General features: G+C 42.9%; 1 protein-coding gene across 1 annotated transcript in view; it reads right to left on the bottom strand.

Annotated features, from left to right (window-relative positions):
* The window catches only part of aamp (angio-associated, migratory cell protein), a 49,098-nt gene that overhangs the window by 5,772 nt on the left and 20,356 nt on the right, over window positions 1-22,970 (bottom strand). Inside the window, exons 5-10 of the mRNA XM_056589683.1 lie at window positions 19,201-19,342; window positions 18,733-18,816; window positions 18,231-18,346; window positions 12,335-12,429; window positions 526-616; window positions 267-421 (exon numbers count right to left, since the gene is read on the bottom strand). Of these exons, the coding sequence (XP_056445658.1) occupies window positions 267-421; window positions 526-616; window positions 12,335-12,429; window positions 18,231-18,346; window positions 18,733-18,816; window positions 19,201-19,342 (683 nt within the window). The remainder of the gene's footprint in view (window positions 1-266; window positions 422-525; window positions 617-12,334; window positions 12,430-18,230; window positions 18,347-18,732; window positions 18,817-19,200; window positions 19,343-22,970) is intronic.

Raw genomic sequence — 22,970 nt, 5'->3', positions numbered from 1 at the left:
CTGCTGCTCATCCCACAACTGCATGTTCCTTACATATGGGGCACCATTTGAAAGGGAACTAAAAAGGCTTTCCAACAGTATACGATTTTTTGCCAAAAAGCATTGTTACCACAGAGAAATAATCTACCAAACACAATTGTCCTTACTTTTTGTGCTAAGTTTATATATGTATATGTTGAAAAATGCTACTTTATGAAGTACCATTTCATTTAGTTTCTAAAGTGTGTTTCGAGGACCAGTGGTCGGGGGGCTGGTTGCTAGGTTACCGGTTGAGGGCGAAGGCGAGGACCTCGGCAGCGTGCCCGCGGTACTCCGACACCAGGTTCCCGGAGCGCCCGTCCCACTGCCGCAGGGCGCCGTCCAAACCGCACGTAGACACCAGCGCGGAGGACTCCTCCCACTGCATGTGCACGATGCCCGCCTTGAGGGGGGGGGAGAGAGAAGAATCAACCTGATCCCCTGTGTGTGTGTGTGTGTGTGTGTGTGTGTGTGTGTGTGTGTGTGTGTGTGTGTGTGTGTCCTCACCTCGTGTCTGCACCGGTTTCGGACCGTCTGGGTGGCGAGGTCAAAGATGACCAGGGTTCCGTCCAGATAGGCCACGCCCACCAGAGGCAGGCTAGTGGGGGGAGGAACAGGAAGTGAGTGACTGATGATGCACCCTTTCTCCACAGACCCAAACACAAACTTATTTAGTATCCATTACTCAGAGGGGGCCTTTAGGATTGTTTATTTTGCTGGGTCAGTTCCAAGATGTAGACAACTTCTGTATGCCTGCATACAGAAGTTGTCCACAATTTGTGAACTTGAAACAAAGTCAGGGATCCGGTATCTTGCTTAACAAAGCCCTCATTGGGATTCACACCCTCAGGTCAGGTGTCTTTGAGGAAGGTTTGAGTCTGGTCCCCTTCCCCCCTCATGGTGGCAAACCGAACACGCCAAGGAACACTCTAAGAAACATACCAAGGAACACGCTAAAGAACACGCCAGGGAACACGCTTATGTAACATACTAAGGAACACGCTACGGAACATGCCAGGGAACACGCTAAGGAACACACCAAGGAACACGTCAGGGAACATGCTAAGGAACACGGTAAGGAACACGCCAGGGAACACATCAGGGAACACGTCAGGGGACACGCTAAGGAACACACTGAGGTACAGGCTGGGGAACACCCCGCTCCTCTCGTCCTGACCCTCCCAGGTTATCTGAACGCTGGAGTCCTTGCTTCCGTTGGGAGCTCTATAAAGTTTTAACAGCTGAATCAATAATGTTCAGGTGGGGGCTTTAAACAATTGCTCTGTGTGTTCTGAGTTTTTATTATGGTGGTGGGGAGGGGAGGATTTCAAAACAGGGAGAACAAATAACAATGACTTTTTTTTCCCTCCGTCAACGATTTTCGCCACACGAGGAAAAAACATTGCAAAATGGACGAAAGTTACAATAAAGGAAAATGTCTGTGCCCGAAATCATCAAAGGTATGGAAATACTTCAAGTTAAGTCCTAAACGGAAAGGTGTTGTGATTTGCACTCTTTTCCAAATGGAGTTGGCATATAACAAGAGCACGACAGCAATGTTGGAGCATCTGAAACGGAGGCACCCCATTGTCACTCGTGATGGAGACAATCGCAAGTAAGTACCAACGTTGGTTAAATTAATTTCATGTTTGTGTGGTGTGTTGTGTGGCTTGGGCTCTGCGCTGTTCGGTTTGTTCGTGCTGGGTTGGTGGCTAACGTTAACGTTGGCTAGTGTTACGACCCAGGGTCGTATGTGTATTTTGCAGTGTTGTACGGATTTCGTCTGTGCTGTGGTTCCTCCCAGCCTGAGGGTGGTGCTAACACCATTGGTGTCTCTCCAGGTGCTGGCTGTCGATTGGTGCAGGGGCTGGAGGAGCTACTATAAATGGCCGCCGCTGGAGACAATCACTCTCTGGCCGTTTCTCAATTCCTAGCACGCGTACTACGGACTCGATGACTTGCAAGCACGTACTTGGCAAGTCTGTACTTCAAGCACATACTTGCGAGCACGCGAGTACGTACCTGCGATTGGAACAGCATCGGACTCGATGACGTCACCACCTCTGCTCGTCCGTTAACTGTGCTACGGCCTCATTTAGGCATATACTACTGAACAATATAAACAAATGATATAAAACAAAATCCCAGCCTCTTTCATTTTCAAATAGTATGTAAATATTCTGAATGAATAAAAATTGTAAAGATATGCGTGTCCTGTCATGTGTATAAGCTATACACACACGACTTTATATATATTTATATATTATCTTATATTATTATTATTATTATATAATATAAATATATATATAAGTTAAGAGTAACTTAAGCTACAGCTGTGCGTCTTCTCCATATTGTCCGCCATCGTACTGCTGCGAGTGCATCCTGGGATTTATAGCGATTGCAAGCACACACGAGCCACCTCCGTTGCATGCTTGGTGAAACGGCGAGATCGAGCACGCATCAAGAACACTTCCGGGTTTTACGACAGTACTCGCTTGATGTGTGCTTCGAATTGGAACAGTGCTCGGGCAACGACTGATGACGTTTCACGAGTCCACGAGCACACGAGCACGCACAAGTACGCGAATTGAGAAACAGCTTCTTTCTCTTGACCCTGCTCCCAACTGCACCAGGTTTTATTATGTGGCATTGTATCGTATTATGTTAAAACTCTAGCCAGGGCCAGCAGCATGGTTCCCATTCACCAGTCTGTTTAACCTTTAGTAACGATAAACCCGATTTTCTTATATTTAATCCTTGTGTGTCGACTTCATGTTACTTCCCTCGAGCCGGGTCGTAACACTAGGTACTGGCGCCTAGACAGCTGTTTAGCTAACGTTAGCTTGAATGGTAGCTGGCTTACGACTGCAGAACACAGCTGTCTCAGTTATAGTAGCTAACGTGAACTTTAGCTACTAACCTAGCACAAACAAACTGCACAGAGAGCTAAGATGGATTGGTTAGCCTAGCTGAAAACCTTAAAATGAGCACCACATCTAAGTGTGATAGGGTTCATTTGAGTACCAAACATTGTAAGGTGTAGATCGAATACTCTACGAGCTTCTAGATAAACATGAATGCATGAGCACCAAGAAACAAACTGGTGCTCCTGTGAGAACCAGATCAAAATTGTTATGTGCACCCCTGGCAATTTCCATGTTACAAAACAACACAGACACAGCTGCTGCGTTAGGCTAGCCATGATGATCAAATGCATTGTTGGACATAACATTACTTTTAAAAGTAGCCACGTTAGCATTCAAATAAACTAATCATAGCATAGCACTGCAATGAGGTTAAGAGTATATTTAAAATGCCCCACTGTCATAGCTGTTGTTCTAATATGCATTGCTTTGTGTTTTCTAGGACAAAGCAAAGAACCTTGCCGTCCTATCTTGGGAAAGACACAATGCACTCCACAGAAGGCAGCTGAACTGAGCAAAAGGATCTTGAGAGTAAGTAATTATTAGCTCACTGTTGCTTGCTTTGAGCATCTTTTAGGATGGAAAGGCTGTGTCCATTTTTTGTGTCCTATATTTATTAGCTAGGTTATGGGTGTTTCTTCAGTTAACTTGGCCCTTTTCTTTGTGTCCTTGTTTGGATTGTCTAATAATTTATCTTCTTACATTGTAAGCAACATATTAGATTAGGCTTTATTGATCCTATGGCTCTATGAAAGGTGCTATGTTCATGTTGTTATTAATAATGATTTTCTTTGTCTTACAGGTGATCGTCAAAGACATGAGGCCTTTGTCTCTTGTTGAGGGTGAAGCCTTCATAGACATGATCGAATATGCCTGCCCAGGCTTCAAATGTCCCTCCAGGTGGTGGTTTACAAAGCAGTTGGAGAAGGCATATCAACACACTCTTGAAGATCTGAAGAAAGATGTAAAGAACAGGTCCTCAAAAATCACGCTCACCACCGATGCCTGGACAAGCATTGCCACAGAGGCATACCTCGGAGTGACCTGCCACTACATCAACGACAACTGGGAGATGGTCTCATTCGTTTTGTGCACAAAGCCCCTTGAGGACGACACACTGCAGAAAACATTGCTCGCTGGATTGAAGAGGTTGCCGAGAAGTTTGACTTCTCTCTCCTTGATGATGTCCAGGCGATTGTCCACGATAATGCAGCTAATGTGGTCAAAGCCCTTAGAATCCTTGAAGAGAAGCATGGCGTTGCCTCACTTCGATGTGCTGGCCATAACACCCAGTTGATCGTCAACCATGCTCTGAAAGAGCCCCGCATTAGCAAGGAGCCTCGCCGGGTACTTCCATAGCAGCGATGTCGCCACCCTGAAGTTGAAACTCAAACAAGAGCAAATGGGCACAGCTCAACACAAGTTGACCCAGGATGTAGCTGTTCGATGGAATAGTTCTTACTATATGATCACACGCCTCCTTGAACAGCGGTGGCCTGTAACCGCAACCCTCTCCGACCCAGAGGTCACCAAGGCAGCAAAGCACTACCTGGATATGAAAGCTGACCAGTGGAGCCTCCTGGAGGAGCTACAGCAAGCACTTGAGCCCTTTGGGCAAGCCACCGTCTTCCTGAGTGGAGAAGCATACGTCACAGTCTCTGTCCTGCCTCCGCTGGTGAAAGCCCTACAGAAGTCCACAAAGACAGTCTTTGAGTCCGCCCCCGTTGCCACCTTCCAAACAGCAGCCGCAGCAGATTGCTTCAAGGTTAGTTTGATTATCCAGCTCTTTAAATCTCTTATAGTGAACTAACTGAATATTTTAATTAAGCTTTCCGAGTTTGCATCTTTCAATGTTTTCCCATTGGCATTCTATCATGTAGAGCTATTGATTCTACTATTATCTTTCACCTTGAATTTCATTTATCAAAAGTGTGCAAATCAAATCCATTATTTTTCAGATGGGAGATTGAGGCTACATATAATGTAGACAGGAAAAATGTGTGCATCTTCGCCGTGGCCCTTGATCCGAGATTCCGAAAACTCCAGTTCCTGTCCACAGAAGACATCCTGAAGGTGAAAATCAAACTTCTGACTAGGGTTGCCGCGGTGTGGACATTTTCACACAGAGTAATACGCTCGTGTCAACACCGGTATTACCGGTATAAACGGTATTAACTTTGAAACTATAGGTCAACCGCCATCTTCTCCGTCAACTCTCCTCTCACACTCGGTGACAGCGGCTGGCAGCGCGCCAATTCTCGGTGTCTTATAACGTTCTATATACAGGTCCTTCTCAAAAAATTTGCATATTGTGATAAAGTTCATTATTTTCCATAATGTAAATTCCATAAAAATTAAACTTTCATCTATTTTAGATTCATTACACACAACTGAAGTAGTTCAAGCCTTTTATTGTTTTAATATTGATGATTTTGGCAAAAAAGTCAAGAAAAACCAAAAATCCCTATCTCAAAAAATTGGCATATTTCATCCGACCAATAAAATAAGTGTTTTTAATACAAAAAAAGTCAACCTTCAAATAATTATGTTCAGTTATGCACTCAATACTTGGTCGGGAATCCTTTTGCAGAAATGACTGCTTCAATGCGGCGTGGCATGGAGGCAATCAGCCTGTGGCACTGCTGAGGTCTTATGGAGGCCCAGGATGCTTCGATAGCGGCCTTAAGCTCATCCAGAGTGTTGGGTCTTGCGTCTCTCAACTTTCTCTTCACAATATCCCACAGATTCTCTATGGGGTTCAGGTCAGGAGAGTTGGCAGGCCAATTGAGCACAGTAATACCATGGTCAGTAAACCATTTACCAGTGGTTTTGGCACTGTGAGCAGGTGCCAGGTCATGCTGAAAAATGAAATCTTCATCTCCATAAAGCTTTTCAGCAGATGGAAGCATGAAGTGCTCCAAAATCTCCTGGTAGCTAGCTGCATTGACCCTACCCTTGATAAAACACAGTGGACCAACACCAGCAGCTGACATGGCACCCCAGACCATCACTGACTGTGGGTACTTGACACTGGACTTTAGGCATTTTGGCATTTCCTTCTCCCCAGTCTTCCTCCAGACTCTGGCACCTTGATTTCCGAATGACATGCAAAATTTGCTTTCATCCGAAAAAAGTACTTTGGACCACTGAGCAACAGTCCAGTGCTGCTTCTCTGTAGCCCAGGTCAGGCGCTTCTGCCGCTGTTTCTGGTTCAAAAGTGGCTTGACCTGGGGAATGCGGCACCTGTAGCCCATTTCCTGCACACGCCTGTGCACGGTGGCTCTGGATGTTTCTACTCCAGACTCAGTCCACTGCTTCCGCAGGTCCCCCAAGGTCTGGAATCGGCCCTTCTCCACAATCTTCCTCAGGGTCCGGTCACCTCTTCTCGTCGTGCAGCGTTTTCTGCCACACTTTTTCCTTCCCACAGACTTCCCACTGAGGTGCCTTGATACAGCACTCTGGGAACAGCCTATTCGTTCAGAAACTTCTTTCTGTGTCTTACCCTCTTGCTTGAGGGTGTCAATGATGGCCTTCTGGACAGCAGTCAGGTCGGCAGTCTTACCCATGATTGCAGTTTTGAGTAATGAACCAGGCTGGGAGTTTTTAAAAGCCTCAGGAATCTTTTGCAGGTATTTAGAGTTAATTCGTTGATTCAGATGATTAGGTTCGCTCGTTTAGAGAACCTTTTCATGATATGCAAATTGTTTGACATAGGAATTTTGGGTTTTCATGAGCTGTATGCCAAAATCATCAGTATTAAAACGATAAAAGACCTGAAATATTTCAGTTGGTGTGCAATGAATCTAAAATATATGAAAGTTTAATTTTTATCATTACATTATGTTAAAGAATGAACTTTATCACAATATGCTAATTTTTTGAGAAGGACCTGTATAATAGTATATATATAGTATAATATAATTGTATATATCATAATATCACGGCCAAAAGCTCTGTGCGCCTCCGGATGGCCGTAGCGCGGGGAGCTCACGTAGGGATTGGTCTTTGCGGGGTTTGTTTACTGGCGTTGCTATGGTTACCGGTCTTGTAAGGAAGCCCGTCAATTCTCGGCGCGACAATTCTCCCGCACAGAGCAGAACTGTGGCCTATTCTACACATGTTAATTTTCTTAATTATAATTGTATTATTCATTTTTACTGAATTGTTTTTTATTACTGAAAAAAAAAAAAAAAAAAAAAAAATCGGTGTTGCCGGATTGGCAACACCGAGTAAACGGTGTTGGCCTCAACACCGGTAACACCGGTAATACCGTATACCGCGGCAACCCTACTTCTGACCCTTTCACTTGAAGCCAGACGAGTGCAAGTGAGGGAAGAGCCTGAAGAAGATGACAGTGACCAGCCAGATCATTCCAGACAGAAGCCAAAGACTGTTCTGGACACGTTGCATGGCACAGATGATGACGAGGAGCTGGAAGATGAAGACCCAGGCCAAGACGGAAGGGAAGATGCTGTCAGGAATGAGCTGCTTGCGTACTTTAGGGAGAAACAGATTCCTAAGGACAAAAACCCACTCCAAAGGTGGAAGGAAAATGAAACAAAGTTCCCTGCCCTGGCTGTTGTGGCGAAATCCTATCTGGCTGCCCCTGCAACATCGACACCTTCGGAACGTCTGTTCTCAGCAGCAGGGACCATCGAGGGCAAAAATAGAGCAAGCCTCACCAAAGAGCAAGTGGACATGCTCACATTCCTCCACAGTAATACAGAGTAGGTAGCGTAGAAGAGGATTAAAGAGTGGGGAGGGAGGAGAGAAGTGGAGGAAAGTGGATTTCGGTGGGTCGCAGAATTCGGTGTAACAGCGGGACTCACTGCACGAAGATGTGACGTTCGGCTCAGCTGCACTTGGAGGTTATGGTAGTTGACTATTCAAAACACAGCGATACAATTATAAATGCACGAGACTTGCATTTCTTTACCGATCTATTAGTTTCATTAAGTTTAGATTTTTTCATCAAACAAATAACAGAAAGTTACACCAATATGAAGCATTTGTTGTTTTAATCCACACTGACGGTGGCAAACGCTAGCTAGGTGTCATTTTTGCAAGATAGGCAAATGTTTTTTGTAACGTATTTTGTAAACGATTTTAAGATTTGGACTTTTGACAGTCATCTGTAGTCCAAAACAGAGTTAAGTTGTAATAAAATAATTAGCACGAATTGAATTGACGCAGCTCGTTTCGCTTTAACTTGAGTTGCACCTATCAGCTGTTCATCTCCGCAGCGGTGGCTGAGAAGTGTGATATTATTCAATAGACAAAATCAATCGTTAAATATTCGATCTGCCTGTTTAGTTCATACAATCTGTTTATAACTAAGAGATCATAGCACTTAGTTCAGTTAAAAGGGGTAAAAGAGATGAAAAATATAATAAAACTGATAAAAGTTAATGAATTACTGTTATGTAATAGCCTACTATCCTGTCTCAGATTCTAAATGTTCAATGTCCCCCAGTCAATAGGGTGCTGGGGCTCAGACAGTTCATAAAACATATAATGACAGAGAGAAACAGATGTAAAGTACAGTATGAGGTAGAAATATATCTCATCATTACTTATATGCCAATAATAGTTAAATTTGATGCTCTGAAGGGACAATAATTGCTGCACACCCCTAATAAATGTTACGTTTTTCTATTTCAGCCTTTTTCGTCTAGACTACAACCACTACTGAATTACCGGCCTTTAAATAGTTTGCTGTGCTGTGAGAATTTATCGTCTTTGATCTTAATTTTTTCTACAATTACAACATCAATTGTAAAAAAAAATGTCTGTCTTTTGTAGATGCATCACTCGATTTTTAGGGATGATTCAAAGCCAGAAGTCAAACGCTGCACAACTTGCTGCACACTTTTCCACTGCCCCCTATGCCCAACTTTTAAACCAACCGTAAACACGAAGCTTCAGTGCCACCTGGAATCCCACATAAAACATTCCATTACATTTAAAGGTGATATATGTATGTGTGTAGAAAGAATATAAGAATGTATGTGTACATGTCTGTAGACAATATTTATGAATGTTTGTCTGCTTACTTTTATAAGTCACTGACTTATTTTCCTCTATCTTTTGCCTGCATTGATCAATGATAATTTCCCTGAATCTTCCACCATTCAGTCATGACAATAATCTTTTGTAAAGAATGTGCCATCCTCCTAGGTGTGATGGTCTTTCATTATTTTAAGTATTTAAAGAGGACAAAATTATTCTGGTGTTCAACTCACTCAGTGTTCAACAGTTTCAGGTCCTCCTCTCTGTAGACAGACTTACCCCCTCCAGTTATGTTTCCCACCACAGTGCCGTTGTTGTCTAATTTGATGTGTTATTATCTGGATGGGCTTGTCTGCAGTCCGGGGTGTAGAACCTTACAGTTCCAAGTCTTAGTTTAAGTAACTAACTGGTTGCAAAAAATATATAATTTAATATAAAATGATTCCAACTTGGTGGCATTTCATTTTCCATTAAACAGGGGCCACTTGACAACATTGTGGCTGGAGTTGCCTGGCTGCGTCAGAATGCAGGTTTGCTCAGGGGGAAGGTGGTCGAGCCCGCATTTCCGAATATGGACGCAAAAGAACAGCAGGAGCTCCTGGAAAGGATACGTTCTTCAACTGATGAAGAAGAAAAGTATCCCCTGCTCTTCACATTTGATTTTCAGGAAGACATGGAGGTCTTCCTTAACATGGCAGCTGAGGAGGATCTTCGGGTCAACGCCATGTTTCTGGGTCGCTGGGTGGACAGCCAGTGACATTGCTGTGTGTGTGTGTGTGTGTGTGTGTGTGTGTGTGTGTGTGTGTGTGTGTGTGTGTGTGTGTGTGTGTGTGTGTGTGTTGAGGTTCTGAGTTCAGTTATCTGTTGAGTGTTCTTAATAAAGTGTTATAACGTTTACAATGTATCGATTTTTTGTATGACTTTACTTATTCACTTCGGTAACACACAAAGCTAAGTTAAAACACAGACTTGAGTTTGTCGTGTTTAAATATGGGCAAATAAGGTGGTCCAGCAGCACAAGGTAAGACAATATTATAGACAATTAGAGCCAGATATTAAATGAATGATGGTTCAGAGTAAGAATTTCGGAATGCAAAAGTGCTAATAACATATGATAAATTATGTTGGAATGCAGTCGAACCTTATGATATTAAGACAACAGAATGTAAAATAGCTAGACCTAATATAAATGTCAGAAAAGGTGAAGCTAAAGGGGAAAGTTTCTAACTATTCCTGTCCACTCATACATAGTATTTAAAATAATTATTAGCCTCAATCTCTGATGCCCTTCAGCTTTACAATACGAGTATCAGTTTGTGTCCTGTCAAATATTAAATTGAGATGATTGCAGTATAACACAGAGGGAATTCTGAATAAGGTGTGTGTATTTACAGAAAGAGAAGAGCCATAAGCTCCAGCTTAAAGTCAACAGCGAGTGTCAGGTCTTCTGTCCAAAACCGGAAGCATTTTATCACTTAATTTATTTCATTCATTTATGTAAACACATTACTTAACGCCCGTTCATTTATGTAAACACTAGAGCCTGTCAGTTAAACGCGTTATTAACGGCGTTAATGCAAACCAAATTTAACGGCGCTAAATTTTTTATCGCGCGATTAACCCAATTATTTGATAAAAAAAAACTTTTTTTTTTCTTTGGCTCAAAACAAAGAAGCAGTAGCCTGACTGGTATGTTCAAATGACATTTGTTCAAAGCAGTCGTTTAATTGCACTATAGGCTCTTTTTTTGTATCGTCCTGTTTTGATCAGTGTATATGCCAATGTTGTTATCAATAAAAAATCATTTGCACAAGGCAAGCCGATGCACTTCACCATGTTGATAAGAGAATTAAAATGAGAAGAATTATGGGACAAAATAATCAAGGGATATTTAGCATAGAAAAAGAATTTGCGATTAATCGCGATTAATTAGAGTTAACTATGGCATTAATGCGATTAATCACGATTAAATATTTTAATCGCTTGACAGCTCTAGTAAACACATTACGTAACGCCCGATTTTTATTTTATTTTCCGATTTTTATTTTTTATTATCCGATTTCCGGCGTGTGGGTGGATGTTTCTGTCTGCAGCGGAAGTGCGTGTGGGTGGATGTCTGGAGCGTGTGGGTGGATGTCTGCAGCTAGACTCTCTTGCTGAAAGCCGACTGCTCGTAGAAGCCAATGCAATTCAGTTTTGCACTTTGCAGACGGTCCCTAAGCTCGCGGCTGAAAGCCGACTGCTCGCAGAAGCCAATGCAATTCACCGTTCGCTAAAGACGGCTCGTTTGGATGAAAACAATGTTTTAGCTGGTTCTCTGGGTTACTACACTCAATTGTGTCGCAATGATGTTTCACTGATGATCCATTTAACCGGAAACTCCGAATCTGCGGAAGTTCCTCCGTTAGAAGCTCTCCTCTCCTCTTATTAAAAAAAAGAAATTCAGCAGCGGCGGTCATATTTCAGCATATAGGGGAAACACTGGTGTTAAACACCCAGGAATGTCTGTACTGTGCACTGCACAGTGTTGGTTTTTGCACTGCATTTTTTTGATCTTTTGTACAGGAGAGATTTATGTTGGGACTGTTACACTGAAAACAGGAATTGTATATTGTGTTAAACACTCAGGAATGTCTACTGTGCACTGCACAGAGTTTTTTTTGCACTACAACTTTTGAATTTTTTGAACTAGAGTTATTTTGGTACTGTGAAAGAGTAAACGGGCTGGCCTTTCATTTTGTATAACAGTGAAACTATTTTATTTATTTTATTTTGTGTAAAGCAGAAGATTTTTTGCTGTGCAAAACTGTTGTTAAATAAAGTATATCATTAAGATTTTATATTATTATTATTAATTTGTTGGTATTTATTTTATTAATCGAGCAACAGAAAAATAGATAATCGTTCAATTAGTCGTTATATCAGTCGACTAATCGATAAAATAATCCCCCGATTAATCGTTTAATAAATAGTCGTTTACCCCCAGCCTTATTAAAAACACACGTCTATCAAAATTACCGTCACGAGAATTGGCGAATTAAAATGATTCGAATAGATTTATACAGAAATGTTTTAAAAAATGTATATGGGCCAGCAAGATACCCAAGTGTAATTAAACAATACATAAAAATATCTTTCATCATTAAATCATCCCCAAAATCTTGAATTCCATATTATATCAAGGTCTAGTTTCATTTGTTTAAAAGAAAACCGTTATCCAGAGCAGTGGGAATCAAACCCCTAACCTGGCAGTATTAATGCCTTGCTCTACCAGTTGTTGCTAGGCGCAACTATATTACTAAAATCAAGACCCTTTTACACACAAGTGCACAGTGTTGACATGCACTGGGTTCACGTGCACAGTGTTGACGTGCACTACTCACATGTTGCAGAAGCCCACGGACTCCACAGAGTTGGTCTCCTCCTGGCTGGTGGACCCAGTGCCCCTGAGCCCGTCAGCGGAGAACACACTCACCATCTGACACACACACACACACACACACACACACACATTTTTATACATACAAATGGAGGCTTATGGACCAAAACACAAAATGACTCCTATAGTGATTACAATAATTATAATATAGGGTTTATACAGAAATTCTTAAATTTAATTTACTACCTTTTAATACCTTCACCATATTTTTAATACCAGCACAACTTCAAGAGAGAGACCATAGGAGTTGGATTAATCAAGATGTCCCAACAGGACCTTGGTCCATAGTTTTTAATCAATATGTCACAAAGTAGACATAGAAAGAGAGTCCCAGAGAGAGAGTTTTTGTGTCCAGTGTTGAAGTTAAGTTATAATTACATGAAAAAGTACCACGTACTAGCGCGTTACACACAACACTAGCCAGGTTTACCTGGACACTTCTGATCCAATTAGATTTCTAATCGGAATAGATCTATTCCTATCATGCAATCCGAATGTACTGTATATAGGCCTATGGCATTTACAAAAGTGGCAAGATTACGTTCATATGTCTCTCGCGCACAACTGTTATGTTGGTCTGGACTTGTATGATATTTGTAAGGGATAAAGTTGCAGTACAGAACGCCGGTCATTATCGGGTAAATAAGCCCCGACAGGGCAAACCGGACCGCGATGCAAAGCGGAGGTGCCTTGCTTCGCCCTGAAGGGTATTATTTTCAATAATGACCGGTGACGTTCTATACATTATTACACGGCTCCTTGCCAAAACAGCAGAGAAATAGTCCGCCAAAGACGTTGACGTTGCTTAGAAAGCGGACTTGCTGGGGTTGATAAGTTACCGGACTACTTACGGAGTGCTAAGACAGACGTGAATCAGGCAAAAAATAAATAAATAAAGTGCGGCATTCATAAAAGTACAGACTGACCAATTGCGAAATACTGCAGCTGCTGATGCCATCTCTCTAAGTTAAAAAGTAGTCACGCACACACCCCAAACCAATCGGAATAAATGTCTACATGTCGATTATAGCGGACTACACCACCTCTTCTATTCCGCATGGAATTATATTCCGATCAGAGAATTATATTCTGATCAAGCCGTATATATGATCTTTTTTTATTCCGATTGAGCTGTTCTTCCACTTCTAATCTGATCAGAAGTGTCCATGTAAACGCGGTCTACCGGTCACACGGTAACGTCACAATCCATACCGTAGCACAAATTCACACCAGTGTACTTCCTATAGAGGGATTATCTCTATAGGAAGTATATGTCTACGTCACTCCCTGCTCTACGAGCATGTCATATGGAGAAAGAGACGAGAGCGACAAGAGCCGCAATCATGTCTTCTTGGGCGGTTGGTTGCACAAACCGTTTTAATAAGACTGATAATCCCATTTATTCTACTTCTTGCTTGCCAACATAATAAAAAAATTCAAATACTTTAATAATTATGCTTTTCTTATTCGTATTGCATGCTTATTAAATGTATACTCTGTTTGAGTTCATCTCCCACAAAAAGCAGTCCCCTTTAAATACAATCAATCAAACATGTTTTTGACACCTCGAAGGGCATTATCCCGCTTATACCATGGTCACTTGCCGAAGAAAATAAATTAATATCATTCATTTATATTTTCATGCGTTTTACAATCCAAATATGTTTTTCACATAAATAGGACGGACCTTAGCTACGACTTGGCAACGGGAGGTATTTTAGTCAGCTGAGCTATGAGCCAGAGAGCTAACGTTATGGATTGTACATATTTATAATTCAAAAATCGACCCAGCCTTTATACCACAGATACTCTAGGGTCTATGACATATAACCGCGTTGTCTGATTGCAGTTTAATTAATTTTTCACAATTTACCAGCTCTTGTTTTGAAGAATAAGCACCACGCCATTAGTTTCAATGGGAATCGCGACGGTCTATACTTTCAACATAAAGGGCCCTATCTTGCATCCGGCGCAAGTGACTTAGTCACTGGCGCATGTGTCATTGCTAGTTTACAACTGGCGCAGAGCGTTCTTTTCCCACCAGCGCCACTCGCCGGTAAATTAGGGATTGATCATGCGCCGCAAGGGGCGGTTCGGCGGAAGGAGGAGGCGTGTTCTGGCGCAAACGGTATTTTGCCGTCTCTGAATACCATTGCGCTACTGACCAGGAAATACCTGGTTTAAAGTCAGTGGCGCGTTGTTCAGACGCTATTTTAAGGGCGCATGCATACATGCACATGCGATGCATACGGATTGCTTGTGCACCTCGCGCATACACTTTGCTTCTCTCATCTACCTAGCCGCACATTCTTGGTAAATTATTTGGGAAAGAACAGCTGATGCAGCGGTAATAAGTTGTACTTTTAAATCAATGCATCTGCAAACACCGTACAGCAAACACATATTTTCTTGACACAGACATCGTGTAGGCCTACATGCCCATAACTTTTAGGATTGATGAGTAGGCCTATTTGATCGTGAAAAACATTGTTTTACCGCGAGTGAGTGTTAAAAAGAATGAATGAATGCGGGCGCGCGTGTGTGCTCTGTAAGGCGCCCAGTTTCCAACCTCGAAATTTCACTTCATTTAAATTTAATTTGCATGGTATTTCTTATCCTTACAAGATGCCCGAACCACCTCAGCTGACTCCTTTCTGAGTAAAGGAGCAGCGGCTCTAATCCGAGTTCCTCACGGATGGCTGAGCTTCTCACCCTATCCCTAAGGGAGACGCCAGCCACCCTTCTGAGAAAACTCATCTCGGCCGCTTGTACCCGCGATCTCGTCCTTTCGGTCATCACCCAACCCTCATGACCATAGGTGAGGATAGGAACGAAGATCGACCGGTAGATCGAGAGCTTTGCCTTGCGGCTCAGCTCTCTTTTCGTAACAACGGTGCGGTAAAGCGAACGCAATACCGCCCCCGCTGCTCCGATTCTCCGGCCAATCTCACGCTCCATAGTTCCCTCACTCGCGAACAAGACCCCGAGGTACTTGAACTCCTTCACTTGGGCAAACTAAACACGTAACGCATAATACAATCAATAGCAATTACTATTACCGCGGGGACACATGCATATTAGGATAGCATACAATACTGATAAGAAACAATGTTTATAATGTATTGCGTATATCATTAAATAGAACCACAGTTACCGCATATCATATGTTATAGCCTATCATACGTTTTCTTTGCCGAAATTTATTTGAGGACTCAGTATATTCCATGTGTGAATTAGGCCATATTATTTGGCAATAAACTAAGCCATTTGCAGTTTGAAATTCTCGGAGACTGCAGACGCGCTGTCAAAATATCAACTCGTCCGATTCAAATGCGCTCATGGCTCTTAAAGGGGATGGGAGCTGGCACTCTCATTGGTTTGTTGCACGTTACGCCCAAACCACACCTACGGGTAATTAGGCTGCTTCAGACCAACCCTTTTGACACTTGCGCCGCGGCGCAAGCGTCATTTATCCGCCTGTAAAATAGCGATAGCGCCGTAGAACCGCCCACAAAGCTACTTGCGCTTTGCGCTTCCCACTTGCGTTTCAGACCGTTAAAATAGGGCCCAAAGTGTACATATTTATAATTCGAAATTCGTCCCAGCCTTTATACCACAGATACGATAGGGTCTATAGCAGAGGTCTCAGAGTCAAGGCCCGCGGGCCAAGTGGCCCGCCGGCCGACATTTTGTGGCCCTCGAGTGGTCGTCAGTATGTAATGTTAATGTGGCCCGCGTGTCTTTACCAAACGCGCTTTGGCCCGCATGGGCTACCATAGCAGGCAGCCAGCCAGGTTGCTAGGAAACGCAGCAAGCAACGGAGTGACACCAAGTGGAAGCGTAGCGTCACATCATGTCCCTCTCAAAACCCAGTGGGAAAAGAAAGGTTGACGATGTCCACAGACAATTTCATGAAAGGTGGGAGTTAGAATATTTTTTTGTTGAGCACAGGGGAACCCCTACTTGCCTTGTATGTGCTGAAAAAGTTGCCGTTGTCAAAGAATACAACATCAGACGCCATTACTCAACGAGGCATGCCGAGGAGTATGCGAAATACCGGGGAGATGAGAGGGAGAAGCGAGTCACAGACCTAAAGAAATGTTTCACCTGGCAACAAACTCTCTTTAGGAAACCAACCGACGAGGCTGATAAAGCAGTAAAGGCCAGCTTTACACTGAGCGAAATGATCGCTAAGGCAGGAAAGCCTTTTACAGAAGGCGAGTTTATTAAGGAGTGTATGTTGCAGGCTGCGAGTATTGTCTGCCCCGAAAAGAGAGCTCAGTTTGCCAGCATCAGCTTGTCACCTAACACAGTGGCAGGGCTTGTTACCGAGCTGTCAGGTAACATTTATGGTCAACTACGTGACAAAGTCAAAGACTTCCGTGCGTACTCAGTGGCCCTGGATGAGAGCACAGACACCACTGACACTGCCCAACTGGCAATATACGTCCGTGATGTTGATGATAAGTTTCATGTAACGGAGGAATTACTCAGGGTTATCCCTATGTGTGGCCAAACCACTGCGCAGGAGATATTCCGCCAAGCCATACTGAGAGTTTCAACCGCCTCTTCCCTCAAGCCAAATGTGGCTCAGCTGTGTGAGAGAAAGCGCTGTCAGGTGTCTGGCTGCAAAAAGTAGACAAGAGAGTCCTATGTTCTGAAGAACTGTTCAATGTTCACTTTAAAAAAGAGACTTGTTCTTACTTCCCTGGGTAAAAAAGGTACAATTAAAATTACATTTTTTTCCAGAGGAATTTATGTTTATAATTAATGTTCATGCACTTTGAGATTGTTTACATTGCAATACAAATTTAATAATAATAATAATAAATGTCGGTTGAGGAACTGTTATGTAATAATAAATACTGTGAAGGTTGGAACAGTTGTTTTCTAAAAGGTTAAATTAAAATAAAAAAATAAATAAAAAAAATTCAGAGGAATTTATTTATGTTCTGTTTATGCACTTTGAGAATGTTGAACTGTTGATGAACTGTTAATAATAAATATTGAGAAAATTGGAACAGTTTTTTTTTTTTATACTAAACACCCTTTTTAAGAAATACTTGAGTACTTGTGGCCCAACCTCAGCCAAGCTCTTCCTCCAGTGGCCCCCAGGTAATTTGAGTTTGAGACCCCTGGTCTATAGCATATAACCACGTTTTCTGATTACAGTTTAATGTAACAGTAAGCTGACAACATCGCTAATCAACACTGCAACTGCAAATAAACCACACTGATATAACCATGGCAACCGGTCAAACAAATGTTCTTTTTGCGATCATTCTTTAAATATCGATTCCTCCAACCAGAGGTCCAAAAATTTGCATTTCCCCATTATTGTCTTTCAAATGACTTTGAACTAACAGAAGCGAACTCGCGGAGTGGTTTGGCCGCAAGCCAGCCGGGTATATCCAGTTTGTTTCAGCGCACGCACCACATGACATCATTGATATCGCTCAGGTCCTACTCACAACATAAATATAAATCCATGCAAGTTTTAGTAATTTTAGGCGATAACCCTGCACGTAAATTACACAAATTGAAAAACTCATAGGGCTTGTTGGAAATATAATACCTCGTCAGATAACGTTTATTACTTTTTATTACTTTTTAATGGCCTTAATTTGGGCAAATTTAATTTACTACCTTTTAATACCTTTAACAACCCTGCTGAAACCCTTGGGATACGGTTAGGGTTTAAATATGTATCAGAGAAAAAATTAGTTGGTTAATAAACTCTTACCATAAATCCAGCGAATGCTCCCCTTAACATGAATAGTAATTGACATCCACTCATTCACTATGTAATGAGTTGATGAGGTTGAGTCACCCAGACTCACCTTGCCTGTGGCGGTATTGATCAGCTTGGCAGAGCCGTCCACCGACCCCGTCACCACCAGAGAGCCGTCCTTATTGGACGCCAGGCACGTCACCGCCCCCTGGTGGCCGTCGCGACCTGGTGCACAGAAATGTTACAATCGTTTAGGGTCATCCAAACAACTCCGCACTATTAGACTAAAGACATAGATATTCAGAAAGCTAGTTTGCCGAGTTTAGGAAAATATGCATTTATCAATAATATAAATGACACAAATGGATTCAGAAACATAAATCATAACAACGTTTAATAATATTTCAAGGTCAATTTGAAAGCTCAATTTATTCTTCTACGTTTTCTGGTTCAAATAAGAGTTGTAAAACACGTCATCCACACATGGTTAACATCCCCAGAGGCCACTTAATTAGAGGACGTTTGTCTCAGAATCGCAGAAGAAGAACCAAACAAGTAGTTTTAAGCAGGGTTATAATTCTGTCTTATAGACCCAGTGTCTCTCTCCTCACCTTTGATGACGTGGAGTGAGTTCCCCTTCTTCAGGTCCCACACGCGGACCGAGCCGTCCTCGTAGCCCACCACCGCTCGCTTACCTAAAGACACAGGCACATACCATCAGTCCCTGAGTTTCAGACAGTCTGAGTTTAAATATATGAATACAAAAAAAAATTATATATATATATATATATATATATATATATATATATATTATTTCAATGAGGAAACACTTTTCTAAACAATTTACCAGACTACAAACACATAAAAACATAAAAAGTCAAGAATCCAAAACCAAAAACTACTTTCTTTGAAATAAACCATAAAATCCCTCATAAAATAAAGTTAGAATTTACTTTAGATTATAGTTAACTAGTTACAATTAGTTAAAAAAAAAAATAATCGGATAAAAAGACAAAAGAAAAAGCACTTTTTAAATGTTAGGAATGAGAACCATCTTTCTGAGGGCCTCCCTCTCGTACCGTCGGGGAGGATCTTCCCGTTGCCATGGCAAGCGGGGCTAGGGAAGGTCTTGCACTCGCCTCCCGGAACCTTCCACATCCACATGTTCCCGTCGTCTGTTCCCGCCAGCAGCACCGGCGCACACGGGTGCCACTCCAACCACTGCGGCAGGCGCACACACGGTTAGAATTAGCGTTAGTGCATTTGACTTCCTGGGTCGTTTCAGCGGTTGAATCCAAGGCGGGTCACAGTGAGTACAGATACATGTGGTTCAGGTTCAGGGAATCCATCTCGCCTCTCAAACACAAGTGTGTGAAGGGAGGGAGCAGAGAGGGAGGGAGCAGAGAGGGAGGGATGGAGGGAGCAGAGAGGGAGGGCAGTAGCTCAGGAGGTAAAGCTGGTTGCCTTGTAACCGGAAGATTGCTAGTTTGATCCCCGGCTAGAGGTGTCGAGTGTCGAGGTGTCCCTGAGCAAGACACCGCACCCTGACTGCTTCCGACGAGCTGGCTGTCACCCTGCGTGGTCGACACCGCTGTCGGTGTGTGAATGTGTGCATGAATGGTTGTAAATCACTTTGGATAAAAGTGTCAGCAACATCCACTAAATGTAAATGTAATGTATACACTGGTGCCATATCTGGGGGGGCACAAGTTTCCTTGCAATAACCCCTCAATATTGAAACGAAGTGCACCGGCACGTTTTCGTTGTCTGGCCCTTTAAATAAACCCAGCGCGATAGAACGCTGCGCTGCACGATAGAATGCTCTGCTGCTCAAGAGAACGCTGTGCTGTGCTGCGCTGCGCTGCGCTGAATGCTCCCTCCCGCCCGCCACCTCCCTCCCCCCCACCAATCGTTCTTAGACATTACTAGCAACATTCCTAACATACCAATGGTTGGCAGAGTGCCAAATGATTGACAGGTCGACCCCGCGAATTTTGATATGTTTTGTCCACTCACTTACGTAGTTTGAGTTAACTTAGCGTGAGCTAAACAAAGCTATAGCAGCGATTAAAAGACAAAACATAATGGTCAAGTGGATTATTCTGAGGCCTACTGCTGCCACCAATGCCACTGCCATCAATGTCACCAAAGGCAGAGTGGATAATAATAATACAGAAGAACAGATGAGCTCTGTGCTTACCGTATCCAGTGTCACTGCATCCTGCACTAACGACGTAACGTAGGGCTAGGCCTAGATGACTGTCAGCCCTGTGCCCAGTCCCAGTCAAAAACGCAAGAGGAAAGAGGAAAATTCAAGTTCATTGGCGAGATGTTTCAGAGAAGAGTGGCTGTCCACTTTTAAATGGCTGAAATGTGAAGATGGCAAAGCTTTTTGTGAAGTGTGCCAGTCTTGCGACTGACGCTTTCCACGAAGAGAGAGGGAGCCTTCCTCTCCGATGGATTTCCAAACTTCAGAAAGGGGCCAGAGAAATTCCGAGCACACGAGAAGTGCCATCGAGAAGCTGTCTTCAAATACGCAACCTTTGTGCGTTGGATAAATGTTCTCCAGCATGTGTCCGACCAAAAAGCTAAGGACATGGTCCAAGCAAAAGGTGCTCTTCTGGTCATCGTCTCCACCTTGCGGCTACTGGTGAGACAGGGCTTGGCAGTCAGAGGCCATGAAGATATCGACTCCAATTTTATGCAGACATTACAAGTAAGATCGCAGGATAATGAGGCTCTTGCAAATTGGCTAAAAGGGAGGAAAAATTTAAGTATGAGTCGCATGAAATTCAAAATGAAATAATAAAGATGCTGGCGTTTGAGGTCCTGCGAGGAGTCATTGCGGACATACAGGCCAGATTGTTCACGGTCATCGTGGACGAGACGGCAGACGTCACGAACAGATGAGTGTCTGCATTTGGTATGTTGACAATGATCTGAACAGTACAGAGGACTTTATTGGATTTTACCAAACTGAATCAACTTCTGCCAACACGCTGTTTTCCGTTCTCAATGATTCCCTTAGACTGGGTCTGTCCTGGTCAGACTGTAGAGGACAGTGCTACGATGGGGCTGCAAATATGTCAGGGAGCAGGTCGGGCTTACAAGCGTGCGAAAAGGACATACAATAAGAGGCAATGTAGGCCTACGTGCATTGTAATGCCCACAACATGAACCTTGCCTTTCAAGATGCCGTTTCAAGGGTTAACATATGCCGAGATGCGATGAAGACAGTCAAAGAGCTGATCAATACAATCAGAGTGTCACCAAAAAGACTGGCATGGTTTGACTCTTTCCGCAAGCAGTGTCAAGTCAGTTCTTGCGAACTATGAGAGCCTGGCGAGTTACTTGCATGATTTCTCAGAAATGTCTAATGGTGATGCGGGTAGCAAGTGCAGTGGTTTCTTGAAACAACTACGGAAATTCTCCTTCTACTCTACACTGCGGTTGTTGGTGGATGTCATGTACCCCATGGAAGAGGTGAAAGCAGCTATCCAGTCACCAAAGCTGTTGCTCTCGGACGTTGAAAACGTTGACGTCCTGCTTTGTAGTTTGCAGTCAAAGCGAAGTGCTGCCTCCTTCAGTGTGTTCTACCAACATGTGGTTCAGGGCGCACAGGAGAGTCCCACTGTAGGTGATCCTAAGGCTCCAAAGTCTCTGCGGCCTGCTCCACACCAGTGTTAATTTCGTTAAAGAAAATATGACGAGAAATGTTCGTCAACAACCTTTTTTCCGTGACTAAAACGAGACGTTGACGAGCTAAAAATAGATCTTTGATAATAAAAACTATGACGAAATGTCATTTTGTTTTCGTTGACGAGACAGGACGAAAATGTTAGTGGTGTGCTATTTGGACATTCAAAATGCACGATATTTTCCAATCAGTACCCTCCCGTAAGTTTATTATGCAACTGTTCACTCCTCCAGTAAATAGGACGCACCTTAGCTACGACTTGGCAACGGGAGGTATAGTCCACTCAGCTATGAGCTAACGTTATAACCGTGTTGTCTGATTACAGTTTAATTCATTTTTCACAATTTACCGGCTCTCGTTTTGAAGAAACTCACGCGCCATTCGTTTCAATGGGAATCGCCACGGTCTATACTTTCAACATAAGGTGGACTTTGAAATTCGTCCCAGCCTTTATAGTACCCAAGATACTATAGGGTTTATAGCATATAACCGCGTTTTATGATTACAGTTTAATGCATTTTTCACAATTTACCAGCTATTGTTTTGAAGGCTGAACAGACAAGAGTACAAAAGTGTGACGTCACGTTTCCATAGCAACCGATTTTCGGTTCTACACAAACCAAATTAACAAGGGGAAATCCTATGCCACACAAACCTTTTATAGAAAAGGAACAATCTTTTTGAGAATTGATTTGTGAGTTTGCTTTACCAATGATGTAAGTAATATTGAGAATAGATTGTCTTCATATTAAAAAAAAAACTAAACTAAACTAACGTTTACAAACTTTTCCTTTTAAAACCCCAGGGGAATGCATGAACGCCTCGACATTTTTCGATAGGTAGTGATTTTCTCCTCTTGAGGCTTTCAACCGAATCGAACCCTTCAAGTGTGCAGTTGTGGGGAAAATCAACTGCGAGACCGGCGCTCCTGTGTGGGACAGCAAAGACTTGGATATGGGCCTCTTGGAGGTGCAGCTGGATATGTTTGGCGATGTGTGCAGAGCGCGCAATATACGCTCAATGCACGACATCAGGGCATTTTTCAAAGGTAAAGTTGGGTTGATGGAACTGTTCAGGGAGCTTGTGAAGACCGTCAAGCTTTTTTACACCTTTCCAGTCACAACGTGCACAGCGGAGAGGTCATTCGGTGGA

Source organism: Gadus chalcogrammus, chromosome 4, assembly GCF_026213295.1.
Source record: "Gadus chalcogrammus isolate NIFS_2021 chromosome 4, NIFS_Gcha_1.0, whole genome shotgun sequence".
NCBI lineage: Eukaryota > Metazoa > Chordata > Actinopteri > Gadiformes > Gadidae > Gadus > Gadus chalcogrammus.
The sequence above is the reverse complement of the archived record's forward strand: the minus strand, read 5'-3'. Positions and strand labels throughout refer to the sequence as shown.